At 38.1% G+C, this 20870-nt stretch overlaps 3 protein-coding genes and 1 long non-coding RNA gene across 7 annotated transcripts in view; 2 read left to right on the forward strand and 2 right to left on the reverse strand.

Moving 5' to 3' along the window:
* Positions 1-20870, forward strand: part of LOC134654661 (zinc finger BED domain-containing protein 4-like) — a 1082235-nt gene that overhangs the window by 721126 nt on the left and 340239 nt on the right. The gene's annotated exons all lie outside the window — the stretch shown is intronic.
* LOC134654688 (uncharacterized) overlaps positions 1-20870 on the forward strand; it is a 403600-nt gene that overhangs the window by 275720 nt on the left and 107010 nt on the right. The window lies entirely within an intron of this gene.
* The window catches only part of LOC134654659 (uncharacterized), a 191823-nt gene that overhangs the window by 157761 nt on the left and 13192 nt on the right, over positions 1-20870 (reverse strand). The window lies entirely within an intron of this gene.
* Positions 1-20870, reverse strand: part of LOC134654664 (protein kinase C and casein kinase substrate in neurons protein 1) — a 229612-nt gene that overhangs the window by 79589 nt on the left and 129153 nt on the right. The window contains exons 1-2 of one of the 4 annotated variants that reach the window (XM_063510139.1): positions 6161-6277; positions 1344-1588 (exon numbers count right to left, since the gene is read on the reverse strand). In XM_063510139.1, the coding sequence (XP_063366209.1) occupies positions 1344-1588; positions 6161-6234 (319 nt within the window). In that variant the 5' untranslated portion in view covers positions 6235-6277. Of the gene's footprint in view, positions 1-1343; positions 1589-6160; positions 6278-20870 lie in introns of those variants that run through there. The other 3 variants (XM_063510137.1, XM_063510138.1, XM_063510140.1) reach the window with 3 other exon arrangements.

Here is a 20870-nt window from a genome sequence, read left to right on the forward strand (position 1 = left end):
TTTCTACACAAAGGGTCAAAGGTTCTGCAGATCAAGAGAATATCCTATGTCATCCGACTATTGCAAAAAAAATTACAAAGAAAGGAATTGTTCAACAAAAATATATGCAAGTTATTCAGTATCGTTACATCAGCAGTAAACCTAGAACGATGACTCGAGGCTCTCTAGTCACAATTCATGCCTTTTGTCTGAGTTCTTCGTTATCGGTGCATCTCAATGCAGTTACACCTACAAGACGAAGCCTCAATCAGATGCGATTGGACACGGGTCAAAATGTCGCCGGTGGGGCGACGATGCCAACAATGCATGTTCTAGCAGCAAAACTGACCAGTTGTAGATTATATGTCTTTGCAATAGAGTGTACGACGAATCTGAAAGTGTGGGCGATGGCAACAAGAAAATGCATTCTGATCAGTTTTTTCTTATGAATTATTAGAAATAACGATTGGCTGGCTGGAGAGTGGAGATTGGTTATATCAGATGTGATTAGCTACGGGTCAGATGTCGCCGATGGAGCAAGACGCCAACAATGCTGATAATAAGGAAATGTAAAGATGAATAATGAATAATAACCTTCACCTACGGTGTCTGTCTCGTTTTACTGCCATGGGAAACCTGTTTTAATCTTTATAAATAACTCACTGAAAATCTTATGACGATTCATGTTGCAATAGTACAGAAACATATCCGTTTTGCATTTAAATCCAGGGGAAAATTCAATTGCGCGCAATTTATCTCTGTTTACGAGAAAATACCAGTCTAAAATAAACATAGCGAGAAATGCGCTCTGTTTATATCTTATGTGTCATCTCTGCATGTTCATTCATGACTTTCATGAGTCTTTCGGCCGGCTATTTATATGTCAGTGTTTGTATGTATGTCTGTTCGATGAACATTCTTTTAATGTTTGTCTACAGTCTGTCTACGTTAAGTGTCCACAGACTTGACAATTTATGATTAGTCATATTTGACGTAGCACGTGCAAAGTTTAGGTAGACGGACGGGGATGGGATGGGTTGGGGGATGCATCACAACCCTCAACTCACCTTTCTCTATAAGGTCGTTACATTTCTTCGCCCACCCTTTCAAGCTTTTGGCATAAGTCTTCTCTATATCCGCCCTCTCCTGTACGCTAGCCTGTAGCTCACCACACAGCCTGTGCCCATCGTCTACTCGTCTCGTAGTTCGTTTGTAGTTCAAAAAGTCTTCGTACTTACATATAGATAGATTGTATTTAGTAGTGACCTGTCTTTAATTCTGCTCAACTATCTTTCGTCTCTGTGTCAGAACCAAGCCTAACTCTAAGCTAAAGTCTTCACCATCAGACACTAATCTAAACTCACCTTTCTCTATAAGGTCGTTCCATTTCTTCGCCCACCCTCTCAAACTTTTGGCATAAGTCTTCTCTATATCCGCCCTCTCCTGTACGAGGGCCTGTAGCTCCCCACATAGTCTGTGCCCGTCGTCGACTCGCCTCGTGGTCCGCTTGTAGTTGCCGGGCTCCCAGAAGGAGTCGGAGGTGACCGTGAGCATGGACTGCTCGTCGCTGTGGTGCGACATGGCGGTGCGACACTCACACACCGCCCCTCTGGAAAGAACAGAAAAGAACTTTAGAACAAGGTGAGAAATGTAAAGAAATACAGTGTCTTATTATGCTGTCAATGTCACGTAGACAAGTGCGACCATCATAACCGTAATTATGGACACATTTGTAAAGAGCCACAGTGGACTCCACAGACATGAAAAACGACATTATTGTATCAAACATTTTGAAAAACTAATATGTACTAAAGTTGGGTTCGATTCCGGTTATCAGTCCATCTCTTCCTTAAATGTTTGCATGTATCTTAAATGTATTTTGCTATTAACTACTTTCAGTCTTCTCTTCAGAATTTTGCACCGAAAGTTTTAATACAAAAGGTCAATAATTCGCATCAGAGATTCGCCCTAGGCTGTAAAGTTGTAATGCGAGATTTGCGAGGTCATAGACAATAAACTGTTACTGCTGTAATACGCGAAAAAAAATCAGTAGACAGTCCCAGCATCCGAGATATAAATACAAGACGAAGTAACTTTCAAATAAATTTTATGCTGCTAAGGCGTTTGCTAACAGATAATCATTATTACAAAATGAAACAGGCAGTAGGCACCGAATAACAATATAGAATCAATCACACATAAAGACAACATAACAAGTACCTTATACAACAACATAAACATAGTCTTGCAACCTTGATATTTCCATCAATGACTCCAACCATTGATTTATACTCTGTGACTAATTATATTTCTATTCACGTGTGTTTATAAAATTCACATCACGTCACTTCATTGGCATTGTGATCATCTGATGTCATAACTATAAAAAATACATAAATAATGGTTACAAAGACGAAATCGTCAAATTAAGGAGTTAATTATAGTTTTTTGTGCTTGTAATATTGTTATCGTAGTCGTATGTTTCGCATAATAATTATATTTCCTTGTTTACGCAAGTGTGACTTTTAAATGCATTCCTACCTAGATTTTTAGACACTACAATTAGTCATGGAATGGAAAATACTTTGAAAATCAGCATTAAAGATTATTTTAATGCGACGTTTGTTATATGATCGTACATGTTTACGACATATTAGTTTACAGCTCTTCATCCCGAATCGTACACATTGTCAAATACTGTACAGTATTCTCATACTGCTAAATATCATAATATTAATTAGAGTTTTATTTACTGTTCCTTCGAAGTAGTACACATTGAAGTTCCACAAACAAAGGAGCTTTCATCAAGGCAGCCCTCGATCTATGTCCGTCTATTTGTCTATTTGTTGTCTATTCTAGCTTATACTCTAGTGTAGGTCGATCAACCACAGATCGCCATAAAACAGGACACTATGAATGATGACTGGACACTATGAAGGTGTTTATAATATGAGTCATCTTGTCATAAAAGAATGCTTCGAAAAAAGTGTTCTAGACACAGAATACAATAAAATTAATATGTTATGTGCTTATGTGGTTCTAAAATTGGTAATAAATAGCGACGCGACGACATTACATTTCAATTTCAAGCCTCGTCCATGTGGTCTCCTTCGCCTCTGACTCCTTTTGTATTAACTAGTATTAAAAGATACGGTCAGAAAGGTAACCCATTAAAATGAAAAAGATTTCCATATGTGAGTCTCAACATACGAGTAAATATAGTAAATATATTATTACATACCTGTTTAGAGCGTTGCGTAGACAAGAGCCTATATTATGTTTCTTTATCTCTTCGAACCTCATTTTACTCGCTATTTTCTAAACAGACAACCTGAAGCCTAGCCTCGGCTGTTGACTTTTACGTCCACATTTTATCTATCCCTAGACACCGTACGCCACCGCAAATACCGAGTGAAATTTGTTTTCTATCTTTCTCTCGTGAGTAAAATTTTTTTTGTAGAATATTTTGTAGATACCTATAATAATGCTGAGACGGATTTACCTATGTTATTTTTAAAGACGTCTACATTTATAAGTGTTTTCAGAATAATTTTCATAAAAAACTAATTTAGAACACACTAACAGAACGGTGTTTATAGTACCTATTCAACGTAAGATTCCGATTACTGCATCCGATACATATAAGGAAATTATGTTAAAAAATCAAGTTATTCACACACATATTAGTAATTTAAGTATTAAATTTAATGTGTATTTCATTCAGGAATGTCTAGCTCAGAGCAACCTCACTTAAAAGGCAATCATTAGATCATTACCGACGCAGTGTCTAAAGGTGAAGTTCAAGGGTACACATTACAACAAGGTCATGGAAAAACACAAACATGGCAGTGTAAACAAGATGTCACGGTAAGTGTGTAAGAGATACATTCACATTTCATTCATTCATTCATTGTTTAAAAATTCACAGCTACTTATTTGAGAAAGAATATCAGCCAAGTGACCCAAGAAACATCTACGAACGAACTATAAAAGTAAAGAAAATAAGTAATAGGAAGCAGTAATTTATAATAATATTTAGAAAGTATATGACAAGGGCTGCCATATCACACATACAAATTACAAATTTAAAAACTTGGACAATCGCGACACGAAACACAATCGCGCAAAACAAACAATGAAATGGTGACTCGAGTTGCCTTTGAATGACCCAGAAGACGTTCTGACATTAAATTTAAATTTTGAGATTAGTATTAAATCAGCAATTTGATAGCGGCATAAGAAAAGTAAAGATATCACTACATCTTATAAAACAGTCCGCCTCCGCGTGTCTGTTTGTGTGTTTGTACGCGATAAACTCAAAAGCGGCCGAACGCATTTTCATGCGGTTTTCACCTATCAATAGAGTGATTCTTGAGGAAGGTTTAGGTGTATAATTTGGTTAAGTTTACCCGTGCGAAGCCGGGGCGGGTCGCTAGTATATAAATGTAAGTTTATGGTCTCGATAAAGATAATAGTATGTGCATTAGTTCCATACATGAAGCGGTTGTTTATAGTAGCCAGGGGCGCCAAGAAACCTGTTCCGGAGAAGTTCCACGGTCGTTCCGTTTGGAATCCCGTCAAGGACTGTATACTTGTATAGGCGGTGTTCCAAAACATAGGTATCAAAACTTAAGACTTCAATCTTCAATATTATGGGACAATTTTTCACAAATCAACCAGGCCCCTATTTCATCACGGTGACAGGTGCGGCAATTGTCGACATCACTGTTACTGACGTCACAGGCCTCTATAGACTACGGTAACCGCTTACCATCGGACGAGCGGTGTGCTTGTTTGCCACCAACATATTAATAAAAAAAACTCCATTATATCGCCAATAAATAAGTACTTATTTCGCGAAGCTAATGACAATTGTCACAAGAAACATGACAATTGTCACGAAATTCCGACACAGAAGTCATTTCCTGTCAAGAATTACCGAAAGTTCTATTAAATTGTGTGACAATTGTCATCATCATCATCATAAACTTCGAAAGAGAAATACCTGTTTTTTGCCGACATAATAAAGTTTAAAAAAAATACAATGATGGTGGCAAACAGGAATACGGCTCGCCCGATGGTAAGCGGTAACCGTAGCCCATGGACGCCTGTGACGTCAGCAACAGTGACATTTGTCGAATTGTCGCACCTGTCGCCGTGGTGAAATAGGGGCCAGGTCCCACAGTTGAAATAAAGAAGGCTTGTGTTATGGGTACTAGACAACGTTATACAGATAGATATAAACAATACATGTAAAACTTATTCTTTAGATTACACCTCAGTCAGTTTATATAGATTTAAGTAGCTAATAAAAACTATTATAAAACGTTTGTGTACAGCAAATTCCAGACTAACTTCAGATAAATACCTAATAGATTTAAAACTGGCCACTTTTTAACATACTTTAGTAGCAGTCGAATGTAGTACCTATAGTCAAAGCTTAATTCAGATCGAAAGCAAATCGACCTGTAGTGTTGTTGTATAAATGGCAGTGGCAGGATGTGTAACTAGGCAGCAGTGCGGTTTACGACGAGACACGTGAATACATTTACAGGCTATCCCTATTCTGATATCAATATTATTGGCGGAAGTTACAGGCGGAGTCTCAAGCATATCTACTTATCAGATACAATAGGGTATTTGACTATATTTAAATTAAATTATTTTACACCATGCATGAAATAAAATAAAGCACCAGAAGATTAATAGAGAAACGTAGACAACAGTTATCTTTCGACACAATTTCTATTTTAAAACCCGTATCAAACTATAAAGAATGGGTAATTTGATTGTGACGTCACATGCTAGTGTTTCATATAAATTCCATAGTAGCAAAATCGTTTTGACAGTTCGAAAAAAGAAACTGATTTGACTACTAGCCAAATACCCTATTCATAAATATGTATAAGTTTTTTCACCTTATTGCAGTACATTAATTAAATGTATGCATGTTTATTAACTCGACTGTATCTCGTACAGTAAATACGGACTAAAAGACAGAAGCATACCGGCTGAGTGTGCGTGTGCGCTTACGTAAAAATATTGGAGCCGTGCACGCACACGTGACGCGAGCGGTGTGCCGTCTCTCATAAGGATCTGTATGTTACAACGCGCACGTGCACGTTTACGCACACGCATCCGGTGTGCACATGCCTTATAAGGATCAACATAAATACGTCACCTAATATACTGCAACATATGATGCAATTTGCCGTTGCACTTTTGTCTTCGTCCGTAGCTGACTTGTAAAGCCATCACTTTGAGTTCACATAATTTTGACGTTCACGCACAATTTTGTATTTTAACACACTGAGTCAAAGTTCACTTTCATTTGAATAGCTGTATAAATTGACAAAACGTATTCGAGGGGTTAGGCTAAACAATACAACATCTCCATGAAATTAATGAAGCTTGAATTAATTGTCACAGACATAAAACTACTTAAAACCTATTCTTAAATTACTTAAACCAGGGCAACCTAAAATCACTACCTACAACACCATCGCAATGCAGAAATGGCAACTAAGACCACAATTACCATTGATACCGTACTAAAACAAGTTCCTAGGCTCCTTATCAAACCAAAACAACAACACTTCAGAATTTCCTTCTGTGCAGCTTTTCAAAGTAGGCACTAAAAACATCACTTATCAAAACTCACAACTGTTATCAAAACAAAATCGTCAACGCAGCTACTGAACGTCATTAAATCGACATAAAACTCCCGAGTCTACGTGCGAGTAGGACGAGATTGCGGAGATACTAAGTACTAAGTCGATGAGAACCAGTTCTGTTATCCCTGTCTGATACGCAGGGTAGGAAAGTGACGGATGCCGCTACGCTCGGATGGCGTCTGCGCAGGTGATATTCTAATCGCTTAATAAGTTGAAGGGGACCGGTATAAATGCCTTCTTTGATTGCAAGGGGGCCCAAATTCTCGTACGGTGGCAATATTATTATTCCACGAACTGTCAAATCATTTGTTTTTAATAGAAATTATAGTATTCTAAATAAATGACTGGTTATTTGGTCGCAAATACGAGCACGACAAGATTTCTTTAGTTGTTTATTTAATAGTCAGAAAGTTTCTGTAGATAGGAATATGAATCCATACTGTTCATGAACAGTTTAGAGTTCAAACACTACCTATCTGTATGAATCGTATGGAAAAGTAAAATAAGGTGAACGTTTCGATTTCCGCGGTAGGTATTCTGTTCAGGAATCAGGCATTTATTTAAAATGTTACTAAATAATGCATGAAGATCTTAGCCAAGGTCAAGTGCACAGTTAAATTGGTTGATTAGAGCCAGCGACTCTCCAAGCAATGTAAGCGCGACGAGTGGTTCAAGTCTCCCACGGTTACAGAGTGATAACGAGTGTAAACAAACGCGGATTTATTCGCGGACGAGTCATGCGATGCTGCAGGCTGACGTCACGAGAATACTTCATATTTTGTGCTAATTATGTGGGATAAGATAATTTACGACTAAATCTTCAAACCGATGTTACAGTCAGAACAAGCACACAAGTGCACAGACTTGGCAAACGATGAAGTGTGGGTGTGCCGCCATAAACGTCAAATTTCTACGAAAATATCACTTTTAGTCGCTCGTGCACTGCCGTCTATGCAGATTTATCTTTGCAGGAACGTTATGTCAACTAACTCTGAATTTTAACGAATTCCTGTTCGTAAAGTGGCAGATGTATCCAACTTGGACGTCCATTGGTAAACTTAACGCTTAATGTTGCGCGCTTAAAGCGTTTAAAGCCCTAAGCCGGAATAGCTGGATCAGCTCCGCAAAGTTTTGTATCGCTCCAAGCGTTAAAGCTACTTCGTCTGAACCTGAACTAGTGTCTCATTGAAACTTGTATAAGGCTGCGTTGCGACCGAGGCGGAGATGAGAGGAGACGTGCGGGAATCAACCAATAGCATTAATTTTCTTCTCCGTATCGCTGGATTACAACCACGTCTCCTCTCATCTCGGCCTTGGTGGAAAGGCAGCCTAAAACTCACGGCTCATCCGAACACAAAGTATTCAGATTTTATAGAATGATTCACGCTGATGTCACGCAGCCTTATCAAACTGGGCGTTGGTTACATCATCGATTGTAAACCATTGTAATCAGCAAAATAATCCGATAAAAACTCGCCGCGGTTTAAAATTCACAAGAAATCACTTAAACACGAATGTCGGTGTGTAAAATTGACCTCTAGCGCAGAAAGTTCTAGATAAAAACAAAACACCGTCACGTTTTATAATTCTCAGGTTTATTTCACAAAAAAAAAACGATACGGCTGCTCGCAAACGCTGAGCGATAATACTGACTAGACTGTTAAGGATAAGTCTAAAAATTCTCGACTTTATGTCATTGTATATTGGAAGGAATTTATAGTTTTTTTGGAGAATAGCGGCGTGGAAACCGGTCGGCCTTGTGATGAATGTTAGATTCATACTATTCATAGTCCTCATACTTATGTTCTTAGTTCTCACGGAGAGTATTGTGTTGTTTGAATTCAGTATGTGAATGAGCGAACTGTGCTAGACTTGGAAATGATCTTAGACTTATTGGTATAATCTCAACTTGTAAGGTGCTTTGTAAGAATTTGTTCTAGTTACTACGTACTCAAACATAAATGTTTGTTTTGTACCGCAACTTCATGTCAAGATTGCCATGCTATGATTAAACTTAATTGCTCGCTTAAATTGGTCATAGTCGTCTGCAAGCCTCTGACCACGGAAACCTATTATAATGAATTCGACAAGTCATATTTTTTTAAATGCGAATGTGCCTTGTCAGAATAAGGATAGCCTTTGTAACATATTAGAAATCATTATGAATAAATAAAGTACCGTCGAGTTTCTTGGGACTCTATTTTCTCGGGGCTATGGTGTAGGGTTAGACTAGTAGTTTTTCACATTTATAAGTGCATTTAACATTCCTAAATATTTTCATTAAAAAAAATAGGTACTTATTCTAATTTCAGGAAGTCATATTTCGTAGTTTATGTTCATTCATTATATTCGTGTTCTTCAAATGTCAGAATCAGACATCTTTCAACTAAATTATTAATAAGAAATATAATATTAATAGAATAGCTCAACTAACATATAATTCAATATAAGTTGCACGTGTAATTCAGCTGAAATACATGTTCTAATCAAGACGTACATATTTTATATGGTTGGGAGTTTACACAGCTGGCATATGAAGCTTATGTTAGATTTGTACAGTTGCCGTCAGATATATCGGAGCGGCCGAGGTGCTCACAATATCTGAACACGCACTCTAGCGCCTTGACAATAGAGGCGTGTTAAGATACTTGTGATCACCTTGGCCGCTCCGATATATCTGATGGCGACTGTGCCGTGAACCATAGGAAAATATTACACGGCAAAAAGGAAAAAAAAAATGTTACAATGGAACCGCGATAACACGAATCTCAAGGGAAAAACCAAAAAGTTAAGTAAACATGTTTTTAAAGGTTCTTTTTCGAATTTAAACTATCGTGAGACATACTAACTAGCTAATTTTACGGTTTCACTCAAGTACCTATTTTTAGTAGCGCGATTGAAACCGTAAAATTAGCTAAGGTTCTTGTTCGTTTTAAAATATTTCAAGTTGTAGAGGTACCTATACCTTCACTACTAGTCTTTGAAGTGAAAGGTATAGCGTTTTATTTCATGTTATCGAAGGTTTCGCCTCATCGAGGTTCGAGTTATCGAGGTTCCACTGTAGTAAACATGTGCTACGCTGCAACTATTCCCACGAGAAGAGAGCTATTCGTAAATATACGAAGTTTAACATAAATGTGCGATTTTTTAAAACATCGTTAAATGTATTTATGATATGTTAAAATTTCATATCCTATCGGTAGGTAAAAAGCTAAATAATATAATTATATACATAGTAATGTGGTGTTTTCCAAACTGCGTTTCATAGCCATAATTATCATTCATTTTTTCGTACAAAAAATATAGGTACCTATAGTTAAAATTCCGATAAAAAAAAATATCCTTTAGCAAAGTGGCTAGTACAGAAGAGTGGGAGTAGGTAAGGTAAGGTAAATCCAGTCGAAAATATATATTCGTATACCCTATTTCACATACAGTTATTTCAAATTGTCCATTTAAAACAAATCAGTGCGGATATGATGGTCGTTCTTGTCTACGTGACAGCGTGATAAAACGGTGTCCGTCACTTTCTTTCCCACGGTGTTAAACAGTGACAGTTATTTTATCACGTGGATAAAGATGGATAAAGCTATCCATAATAGGCTGGCAGCAGCATATTAACAACATACAGCACAATCAAGGCTCCCCCATTTAGGAGGGGAAGTGATTAATCACAACGGGGGGCCAATAAACCAATGCCAAGTGCAAGCAATATAGGAACAGGCGGCCTAGCCAAGGTGACAAACGCTTGCGCTTCGCCATTGAATCGCTTTGTGTCCCTCTGTCTCTCTTCCATATTAGTGTGACAGTGGCAGTTGCGTTCCGTTCGCTACGGAGCGTTAGCGATTGGCATGTTGTCTACGGGGCCAGACTACATTATATACGATGATGTTGTAACCAAATGTGAAGCGTAGGTATAGGTAAGCACCCTTTATAACAAAAAAGGTTTCAAATACAGACAACAACAAAAAATAATCAAAGACCCCGACCAATTTAGAATCTTTTGAAGTCGAATAAAAACGCAGTATAATACTAGTCAAAACTATAGTTTATTCGCTATATCGTTTATCTATCTATTATACTTAATTAAACCAGAGTTAATGTCAATGTAAACAATAATTTGTAATGGAAGCGAGATTTTTTTATAAAAATACCACGTTTATTCAAAAATGTAGATCTCAATAACAAAACACTCTTATACAAATTAAAAAACAGCGGGTTGCACTCCGGGTGTGCCGGCAGAAGTGCAAACTCAATGACATTGTAACAGTTTTTCGATCAGGTCACGTGTCCGTCTTACGAATTTTCAATCTGTCGAATCTGTCGGTCACGTGACCTGTCGCGAGTTTAACATTTTTTCCTCAAAAAGTGCACAGCGCCGCTAAAGAAGTTTTCACTTCAAAAATAAAATGACACTTACTAACAGATATTTCGCAGTTCCGGTGAAGTAAAAAATGCTGTCGCGTAGAGCGATGGCGAAAAAAAAGCGGCAGGGATTCATCCGAACAATTTCTCGGAGCACAGACGATTATAATGGCACTTAATCACGAAATCGATGCAGAGTTAGCATAGACGGACTGTAAATTGTCCCTAACTTTAGTTTTATAAAGCAAGTGCACATATGGAGCGCATACCGTGCATGCTCCATGTCTCGTTATAGTTTCTTTGACCTCCCATTAAACGCACGCTTTTGCCCAAGTTTACTCACCCTACGGTTAGACATTTTTATTGACGTAGTTTAGTTTAAATTGAACTGGTTGGTGTTTTATCATTATCATTCTACTCGTTTGGAAAAAGAAGGAAGCTTTTTCATTTTTACGTTTAAGATATTATATGATAAAGTTAGTCTTGATTTTCGGGACATTGTAATTTTTCAATTTCAATCATTTTGAATCTCGAATCAAATTTAGAGTTCATTTCTGCAAAAAAATACCAATATGTACGAGTATTTCACTTAGACATCCACAAATTCTAAAAGTAGAATATCGTAACTCTTAATATTTCTTTCATTCGTTGCCATCCACTTAAGTTAATACTTGTAACCCATGTAAACATCTCATCTCGAATAAACAACATTGACTTTTCCAAACAATATGTTTGTTTGCCTCTCCATAATGGACATGGACTTTTTCTATTTACGTCCAATGTTTGCGTCCATCTATTATTACACAACATGTCTCGGGAGGCCTATTCAGATAGTACTATCTTGTTATCAATTTGTTATAGATAATTATGGTTATGATCTGTCGGTTTTCAACAGTGACATTTATTCAACCAAATGTAACAATTTGATAACAAGAAATTAGTGTCTGAATAGGCTTCTCGGGTCAGCCAACACGTCCGAAGGTAATGTCAACGCGACCTTGGGACGTGACGAGACTTGTAACTTAATGTGTTTAGGCCCTAACCCTAACAACTACTAACTCGTCGTTTCGTGTGATGGCTTTATCAGATCAGGTTAGAGATATTGGAGGTCAATAATACAGATTTATTTGAATAAAGAAGACATTTAAGATATGTATTGTGTCTGTCATTTTTTAACGTTTCTTGCGTAAGATCAAGGAGGGAACAGTGATTCGGAAAAAATAGCCGGGTACAGTGGTTCATTCTAACTAATTCCAACATGAGAGAGGCTATTTGCTTCCCCTTACCGCATATGAAGCCATATATGGCGGATATGATATTTAACTCTATTGACAGCTATTCAAGTTCAAATTTCAACAAATATTTTTTTATTACATGCAGTAAGGGGCTAATAATACAACAGAAACATTCAGTAATCGGGCAAATTCAAATGGATGAACAATGGTTATTCTAGATATCGCTGAGCCACTGTTCCCGCCTTGACCTATTTTAAAAGTTTGATTCAAGATTTTATGCTATATGCAGATTGCTGATTCTCACAGTTTTTAAAACATGATCATATCATATCTGCTGCCAACATTTTTGTTATATTGCACACTCAAACTCCTTAATCTACTTTGGTAAGGATACTCACCCAACGCAATGGCGATTTTTATATCTAAATTAATTAAGCCTGTTCCGTTCTCATGCGATAATCAACTATATTACAATGCGATTAAACGTCTATTTTATAGTTACACTCGGGTGACAATAGGAAGTTGTGAGGATAATAAATTAAAATTAAATAATCATTTATTTCAAATCTTTCCAATACATAGCTTTCCATAGATAATGGGCATCAATCAATAATAATGGCAATATTTCTCTTTGTTTTATTCATTAACCCTGTTTCGTTCTTATGCGATAATGAACCCTATTACATACGATCAAAGGTGTATGTTATAATTAAACTCGTGTGACAATAGGAGGTTGTGAGAATAATGTGCGTCAATCAATAGTCGCAGAGGTCGGAGTAGAGATCGGAACGGTTCCGGATCGCGCTTAACCGATTTCCCTGAGGAAGAATCGGAGGAAGTTAGCAATCACACGTACAATTGTTACGATTATTAAGTTACAGAACTTATAAAAACACATATTTGGGGGCTTGGCAGTATTAGCATGTAATTTTAGATCAGAGTACACCGGGCTATGTTGAGTTGTTTGGTTTTAAGGTTCCGTCACGCTCCGCCCGGAAGACGCGCCTGTGACGAAGCCTTTATCCTTGAATCGACGACTAAAGTTTAGTCAAATTTCACTTCATCAACAACGTCTCTAATATGTTCATTATCTGTGCTCAACGATGTGCACTGAGGAAGATCTCCCGAGGGCTAGAATAAGTGGCAACGCATTGGCAGACAAAAATTTAGTTGGAATTAAGAAGTTTGATCCCTCTACCTACACGAAAAAGAAGAATATGTTCATTAAGCACATCGACTAAGTATTCGATCTTTGCAGATAAAATGATAAACCAACCAAAATGTTAATAAATATAACAAGGTTACCGCGTACATCGATTAAGAAAACCGAAAAACTTTTACTGCTGGACAAAGCCTGTAAGCGCTTAAAAATGCCAAATTTAAGTTAAAAGAAAATCCCTTTAGTCATTGTTACAAAAAAGTCGAGGGTTAGAATTAGCGCTTTAAGTTTAAAAAAATCCTTAAGTCATTGTCATCATTCATGTCACGTTCTAACAAGTATGTACCTAAGTGCGAAAGTGACGCATGACATGACAAATGATAAAAATGCGTCCATGATACCGCCGCTGGAGTAGACATTTTTAATTAGCGTTACGTATTCTACGAAATTATGCTACTCTCTGGTGTGCCTTAGATGGTGGTGGGGATATAAGCGTTAGCATTGGATCGTCGACATTAGGCAAAATTATAATTGCCGTTGTTGATCCTTTGCGCCAGTCACAGCTCACAGCTATCCGTTACTATTACAGTAAAAGCATTTACACCTCGAAAGCATGGGTGAAGATCGGGAAGAAAGGGCCTATTTGGGTCGATCAACTGGACGCCGTCCTGTTGGTCATCCTACGTCCGATCCGACTGATGAGACCCAGCGCAACGCGGCGGCCCGCCGCGTCCCGCCGCGTCCGCGCGGCGCAGCGCTGCGCGGACGCAAGGGGCCGCGCGGCGCGGGGCGCGACAGAAGCGGGGCGTGATACCGGCGGGACGCAGTCTGTTTGACGTCGGTAACCTGTTAGCATGTGCCGCGGTCGCGCGGCGCGGACGCGTCGCTGCGTCGCGCTCTGTGTCTGGCCAAGCCTTAATCCCAGTAATTGGCGTGGGCACTAGTTTTACGAAAGCGACTGCCATCTGACCTTCCAACTCAGAGGGTAAACTAGGCCCGTATTGGGATTAGTCCGGTTTCCTCACGATGTTTTCCTTTACCGAAAAGCGACTGGTAAATATCAAATGATATTTCGTACATAAGTTCCGAAAATCTCATTGGTACGAGCCGGGGTTCGAACCCGCGACCTCCGGATTGCAAGTCGCACGCTCTTACCGCTAGGCCACCAGCGCTTTTTTTTACTTTTATCAATAAGAAAGTGATCAGATGCAATGATTATTAAAATAGACTATTCCGCATATCAGCATCTTACGGAATCCAAGCTAATGTATAATTAGACACGCCTCATTTACTATTACGTCTGAAAGGTGCAAGAGCGTAAAATCAAACATTACTTTGTATAATCAAGTGCGAAATAGTTCCTCTTTAACTACGAAACGCCGAAGGCAATTAAGCTATAGGCAGGTTTCGGATCCGTGTCAGTATCGGTGTGACCGAACCGTCATTGTAAAAACGCAAAGCGGGCTATGCTCGGTGAGAGTCAGGATGGCGGGTGTATGTAAACAAAAATAAACAAAAAGCATACCATATTTTAGTACCTAATTTGTACTATTTGGTACCTCATATACAAAAATTAGTACCTCACGGTATTTAAAGTTATCAGCAAAAAACGTTACACCCGCCAACCTGACAGTCAGAATGGCGGGTGTATTTTATTACGCTATGATCCCGCGATTATTGATAAATTCTATAAAAGCCAAATTTTAGTACCTTTTTAGTACTTTCATATTCAATTATAAATTGAGCCATTTTATTTGTGGTTTCCGAGTTATACTCATTTTACATTTTGCATTGCTATTAAAAAAATTCAGGCGCTTTAATTTTTCACCGTATTGATATCGTTTTTAAGAAAAAACGCTACGCTACAACTATTTTTATTACGCCAGGATTTAGTACCTTTCATGATTAATCTGTTACCCTTTCACGGGTAATCTGTTAGGTTCAATTAACTATGAAAATTACGTCTTACAAATGGCCAGGCGCCATGTCAAAGGATTCTTCCTAAGAAGAAATTCCGCTCTTCGTTGTGCATGTAATTGTGTACATAATACCTACTCTTAAGTAGGTACATGGTGATTAATCAAATAAGAAAAGTGGAGATCGAGGGGGGGAGGCCTTTGCCCAGCAGTGGGACACTGTAATTGTATAGGCTTATAATAATAAAAATAATAGGCCCATCTAGTGCGCGGCAAGTCCCCACCTGCCTCGATAACTTGTGAACACATTGTTATGGCAGGTGTCCGTACGTCTTTGTAATAACCCAGTCTCATAGTCCACCCAAACTTCAATCCATAGATCGGTATACTGTTCTCTTTTTCTACAATAGTCCCAATGCCTCTGTCTATTGTTGCACCTGTGAACGGGTTCCAGCAGGCGTTCTACATGACATAAAAGCTCTCCAAGGGGCCTCTACGTGTTGGATCTGTGTCCCCACGCAAGCCTATCAAAAAACCGGGATTATAGGCCCGTGATATCCAAGGAGATACAAAATAATAATATTTATAATAATACACTAACTATCCGTCCTGAGCAATTTCTATTTCGTTAATGTCTGCCCTATTATTGGGCACATTAATGTGCAATTGTTTTACAAGGGGCAAAGTTGTTGTTTAATATCCTCGTGCTAATATTGATACACGAGTAAGTGAAAGTTTCAAAAATAGAACCATGAGCGTAGCGCGTGGTTCTAAAGTACAGGAATCTTGAAAGTAGCGAGGGTTTCAACTACAACGCATGAGGCTTATAAAAACTTTGCTACCAAATGAAACACAATTTCTTTCCACACCAACGCGAGGAAAATACTTAAACAATTTGAAATCAAATTAAATAAACGAATGCTGTAATTATTAGTGGCTTTTGTTCACTAAGTATTATACATTAATTAAATTTACAGAAATAGGCATGCACGTCATGCTCGGCGTTTTGGCACTTTTATATGCAATTATGATTATGGTAAGTCAGGATTATGATAATCATATTGATCATATGACCAGTCGATAGAGTGTGTGCAGAAGAGTCGTGGAATGTAAGGCATATTTATACGAGTATAAATATTTTTTTCATTTTTATTTTCAAGGCAGCCCATACATTTCACGACTCTTCTCTTTCCGCACAGACTCTATTAATCTTTACAAGAAATTATAATTTTCACACTCGACTTAAAATAATAATTATTGTTGAACTTTTTTAAGGATGCACATGTTTAGCGGTATTTTTTTAACACCATTTCATGATAAAAACAAAGGTGTGTTACTAGTAGATTGTTAACCAAGGGATGAAAGGCACTCATTTCTGCCGAGGTAGTTTGGTGCTCGAACGCAGTGAGAGCGCCAATAGTCCGAGGCTGATATGATGCCTTTCACTCGAGTTAAACACTCTACTTTTCATTTCGAATACGAGGAAAGTAAAATACGTGTTTTATTAAAACATGACTAAGTATAAAATTATATATTAAATCTTGAGGGTACTTATTACAATTACCTCACAATTTAGGCAAAAGTATCGTTATTTATGGAATGGGGAGTTAAATATCAGAATGAAAATTGTATAACAAATCCATTTAAACTCAAATTTCAATTGCTTATCGTTAAAATTTTAACATAGTCTTATTTGCAACTTAACGTAACATGCTCTACGTAGTACGTAGTGCAGAAACGTATCATCAACACCTTTTAGAACAACGTTCTATCAGAGCATAAGAAATATATTTCCATCCATTTTGATCCTGATTTCGGTTTTAAGTTTCGTTATTTAGATTTACTTATTTCCATCCGCTCTAAAGGAAAATTAAAGACACAAAAGGCGCTAATAGGGTTCAGTAATGAAATTTATAATGGTACATTACGAAAATCTTGCACAAACACGGCTTGCACGTTTTTATTTAGATAAAATAACGACATTTGAAAAAGTAGTCGATATAAAACAGTCAAACACCGATAGGTTATTAATCTAATATCTATACTTAATATACCTCCCTGGCAACGGAAATGCACTTATTTTTTGGCCAACCTGTATACCTAGCTAGTGTGAATCATTAAGTTGACGAAGAAGAAAGTTTGTCAAGGAAATGCTTGCGCAGCATAGGTACGCTTGAATGTGAATTTGGTCTGCGCTTACCTGATAGAGAGTGGGAGAACGTTCCAAAGTCTGATAGCCTATGCCTGTACATGTACCTACATACTATGCCTTAAACAGTTTTTTGAAAAAAAAAAACACTATAGCCTAGTTCGGACTATATTAGTCGAGTGGCGAGTATTTTAGTTGACTAAAATCGGTCAGCTAAACTAAAATCGTTCGCACTACAGATGAGGCCACAATGAAGAGCGGAATTTCTTAGGAAGAATCCTTTGACATGGCGCCTGGCCATTTGTAAGACGTAATTTTCATAGTTAATTGAACCTAACAGATTAACCGTGAAAGGGTAACAGATTAATCATGAAAGGTACTAAATCCTGGCGTAATAAAAATAGTTGTAGCGTAGCGTTTTTTCTTAAAAACGATATCGATACGGTGAAAAATTAAAGCGCCTGAATTTTTTTAATAGCAATGCAAAGTGTAAAATGAGTATAACTCGGAAACCACAAATAAAATGGCTCAATTTATAATTGAATATGAAAGTACTAAAAAGGTACTAAAATTTGGCTTTTATAGAATTTATCAATAATCGCGGGATCATAGCATAATAAAATACACCCGCCATTCTGACTGTCAGGTTGGCGGGTGTAACGTTTTTTGCTGATAACTTTAAATACCGTGAGGTACTAATTTTTTTATATGAGGTACCAAATAGTACAAATTAGGTACTAAAATATGGTATGCTTTTTGTTTAATTTTATTTACATACACCCGCCATTCTGACTCTCACTATGCTCGAAGTCGATAATGAAAATTAGTTAAACGGAAGAATACACCACACGAAATTGCGGTAACTGTTCCTGGTAACAAGAGCTGTATATTTCTTTTTGCTCCTGATTACGCCATTGTTGTAACGAGCAAAATAATGCCCTAGTTATCATCTGCCGGACAAAGGATTTGTAATTTCAGCGATACGTACTCTTAGTCATCTTCCTCGCGTTGTCCCGGCATTTTGCCACGGTTCATGGGAGCCTGGGGTCCGCTTGGCAACTAATCCCAGTAATTGATGTGGGCACTAGTTTTTACGATACCTACTCGTAGTAACGATATTTAATTACAGTAGGGTTATATTTTTATATGTCCACACTTACAGTTACAAGTCATCTTGCGTAAGCTTGCCATTTCCAATGTCGAAGCCAATATACCGTTAGAGTATCCCATTCGATCTTTGAGCAACGCAAGCTGTTACGTTTTCCCTGCACATTTGGCATCACAACGAATGCGTTCCTTTTAATTTTAGTAACTTTTCGCCTCTCATCAAGCATCTTTTAAAATTCCGAGTTCTTGACACCATTCACTGGTGTGAACAACTTTAAAGACATCGTTATATTTTAACGGTCTCATTTTTGACACCAAAGTCCGAGTATTGTACTGGAAAATGGGACGGCGCGCAATTCAAAGCAGTCTTTGGACTGGTGATAAAGAGATGGGGGAAAAGTTGCGTCTTATCGCACTGGGCCGCAAAGGTCGGTCGTAATACTCGTAATCGTAACCATCAGTAGGAAAGGCGCTGGAAATGGTTGGAGGGAGAAAAGTAATATTATCTGCCTGTTGTGTTTTATTATTTCTAATTGTGTACTTTATACACAATAATTGACCCCTTTTCAGTCATTATTTTATTTGTTATCGTTTATCGTCGCCTAAGCAAGTAACAATTAACTAGGTATAGGACCATGCTGTAAGATTTTGGCTTTTTTTATGCCTTACGGAATTTTCTCCAGTGATTCAAACATGAATTATTATATCGTAAACCTTATTGCAAAGACATAAGGTCCACCGATGGTAGTTATAGTATTGTCATTACAAATGAGTCGTAACCTTTGAGAAGACGTCCCACGTATGGATTGAGACATTATGTGTGAAAATAGCTTCTCCAGAGCGTAAAGCGTGTTGACCACCTGACGGAATTGCAACTATTGTGAACACTAAACTAGGTTTACGGCGCGCGTGCGCCAAAGACTGCAGGGTGACAGACTGTTAAGTAGGTATTCAGATGTGCATGTTGCGAAAAGTTATCCAAATATGATGAACGTTTTCACAGGAGATTAGGGACGACCCCATTTTGGAAATGGAAAATTTAGTTTTCAAGACAAGCCATCAGAAGTTTCCTAACTATTTCCTTGTGAAAAATGTCGTAATTTTGGAAGTTAAGGATGATTAATTAGGTTAAGATATAACAGATTTCAAACTCTAAACGAAATGTTTGTTTTGAATTGTGACAAATCATGATGATACAATCTCATATATGTCTGCTTTATGCCATATGATCTATAACGATATTTTCGTCATGGCGACCTCGGACCTAGAAACTTTCCTTTCAATTAGCCTTCTGCCCGAAACACTGCGGATACAAAGAGAAACAGTCCGGTCTGTGGCTGTCGTGACGTACTCTGCGGTCGCTCGGAATGCCGTCCCGACCTGCCTCAAGGAAGACGCAAGTGTATTGCAAGACACTCCAATCCACAAGGAGAGCTGGCACCGTATATTCATCAATACCTTGCGAGTAGAGATCCAAACGGTCTCGACTGATAGGGCCGGTACACACGGACTGCAACCCGACCGTAATTTATATGGGAACTGCACGCCGACTCCAACGCCGGCGTGCAGTTCCCATACAAGTTGCAGTCTGTCTGTACCGGCCCTTACAGTGAATGACGGACTCTGCTGTCTTTTGGAATGCCGCCCCGACCTGCTCAAGGAAAACGATGCAAGCTTTACTCCGGTCTACAGGGATGAAAGATTTTTTCGTATACTCAAGGGGGCCGTTATTATCGTAATATGATCCCGATGTTTATCTAATACTATTTATTTTCTACTAGACGAAAAAAGTGTACGAATGTTGGGCAATGGGCACCATTGCTTTCCCATATTATCGTAGGATTTTACTTTATTAAGTTAAGATAAAATGTATCGAAACCACATATGTAATAGTTTCCGTTGTTGACTGGGGTACAAGTAGAGATTTACGCGTCAACAGGCAGCGTGCGCGGGAGTGGATTTATTAACAGCTTGTTGGACATTTACACGGGCGTCAGGGAATCCGTTACACTGGATGGTCTGGATGTATTCAGCTGTACGAGCACTAAGAGTGTTTTTATAATGAAAACGTTTAGTATTTATATGCGCATGAAGTTTTTTTAGATGAGCGTTTTCCTGTCGTTATTATTTCCAATAACAGTTGCTACAATGTCGTACCCCAAATGAAGTGAGTTACTAACGTTTTTCAAGCGAAAGGTACGACTTTGTCGCTTGCCATAAGAACGCTTTGAGAGGATTCGTGTAAAGAAATAAGCAAAACTGATACCTTTTGATTGAAAACGACAC

The sequence above is a fragment of the Cydia amplana genome, chromosome 15 (genome assembly GCF_948474715.1).
Source record: "Cydia amplana chromosome 15, ilCydAmpl1.1, whole genome shotgun sequence".
Lineage (NCBI taxonomy): Eukaryota > Metazoa > Arthropoda > Insecta > Lepidoptera > Tortricidae > Cydia > Cydia amplana.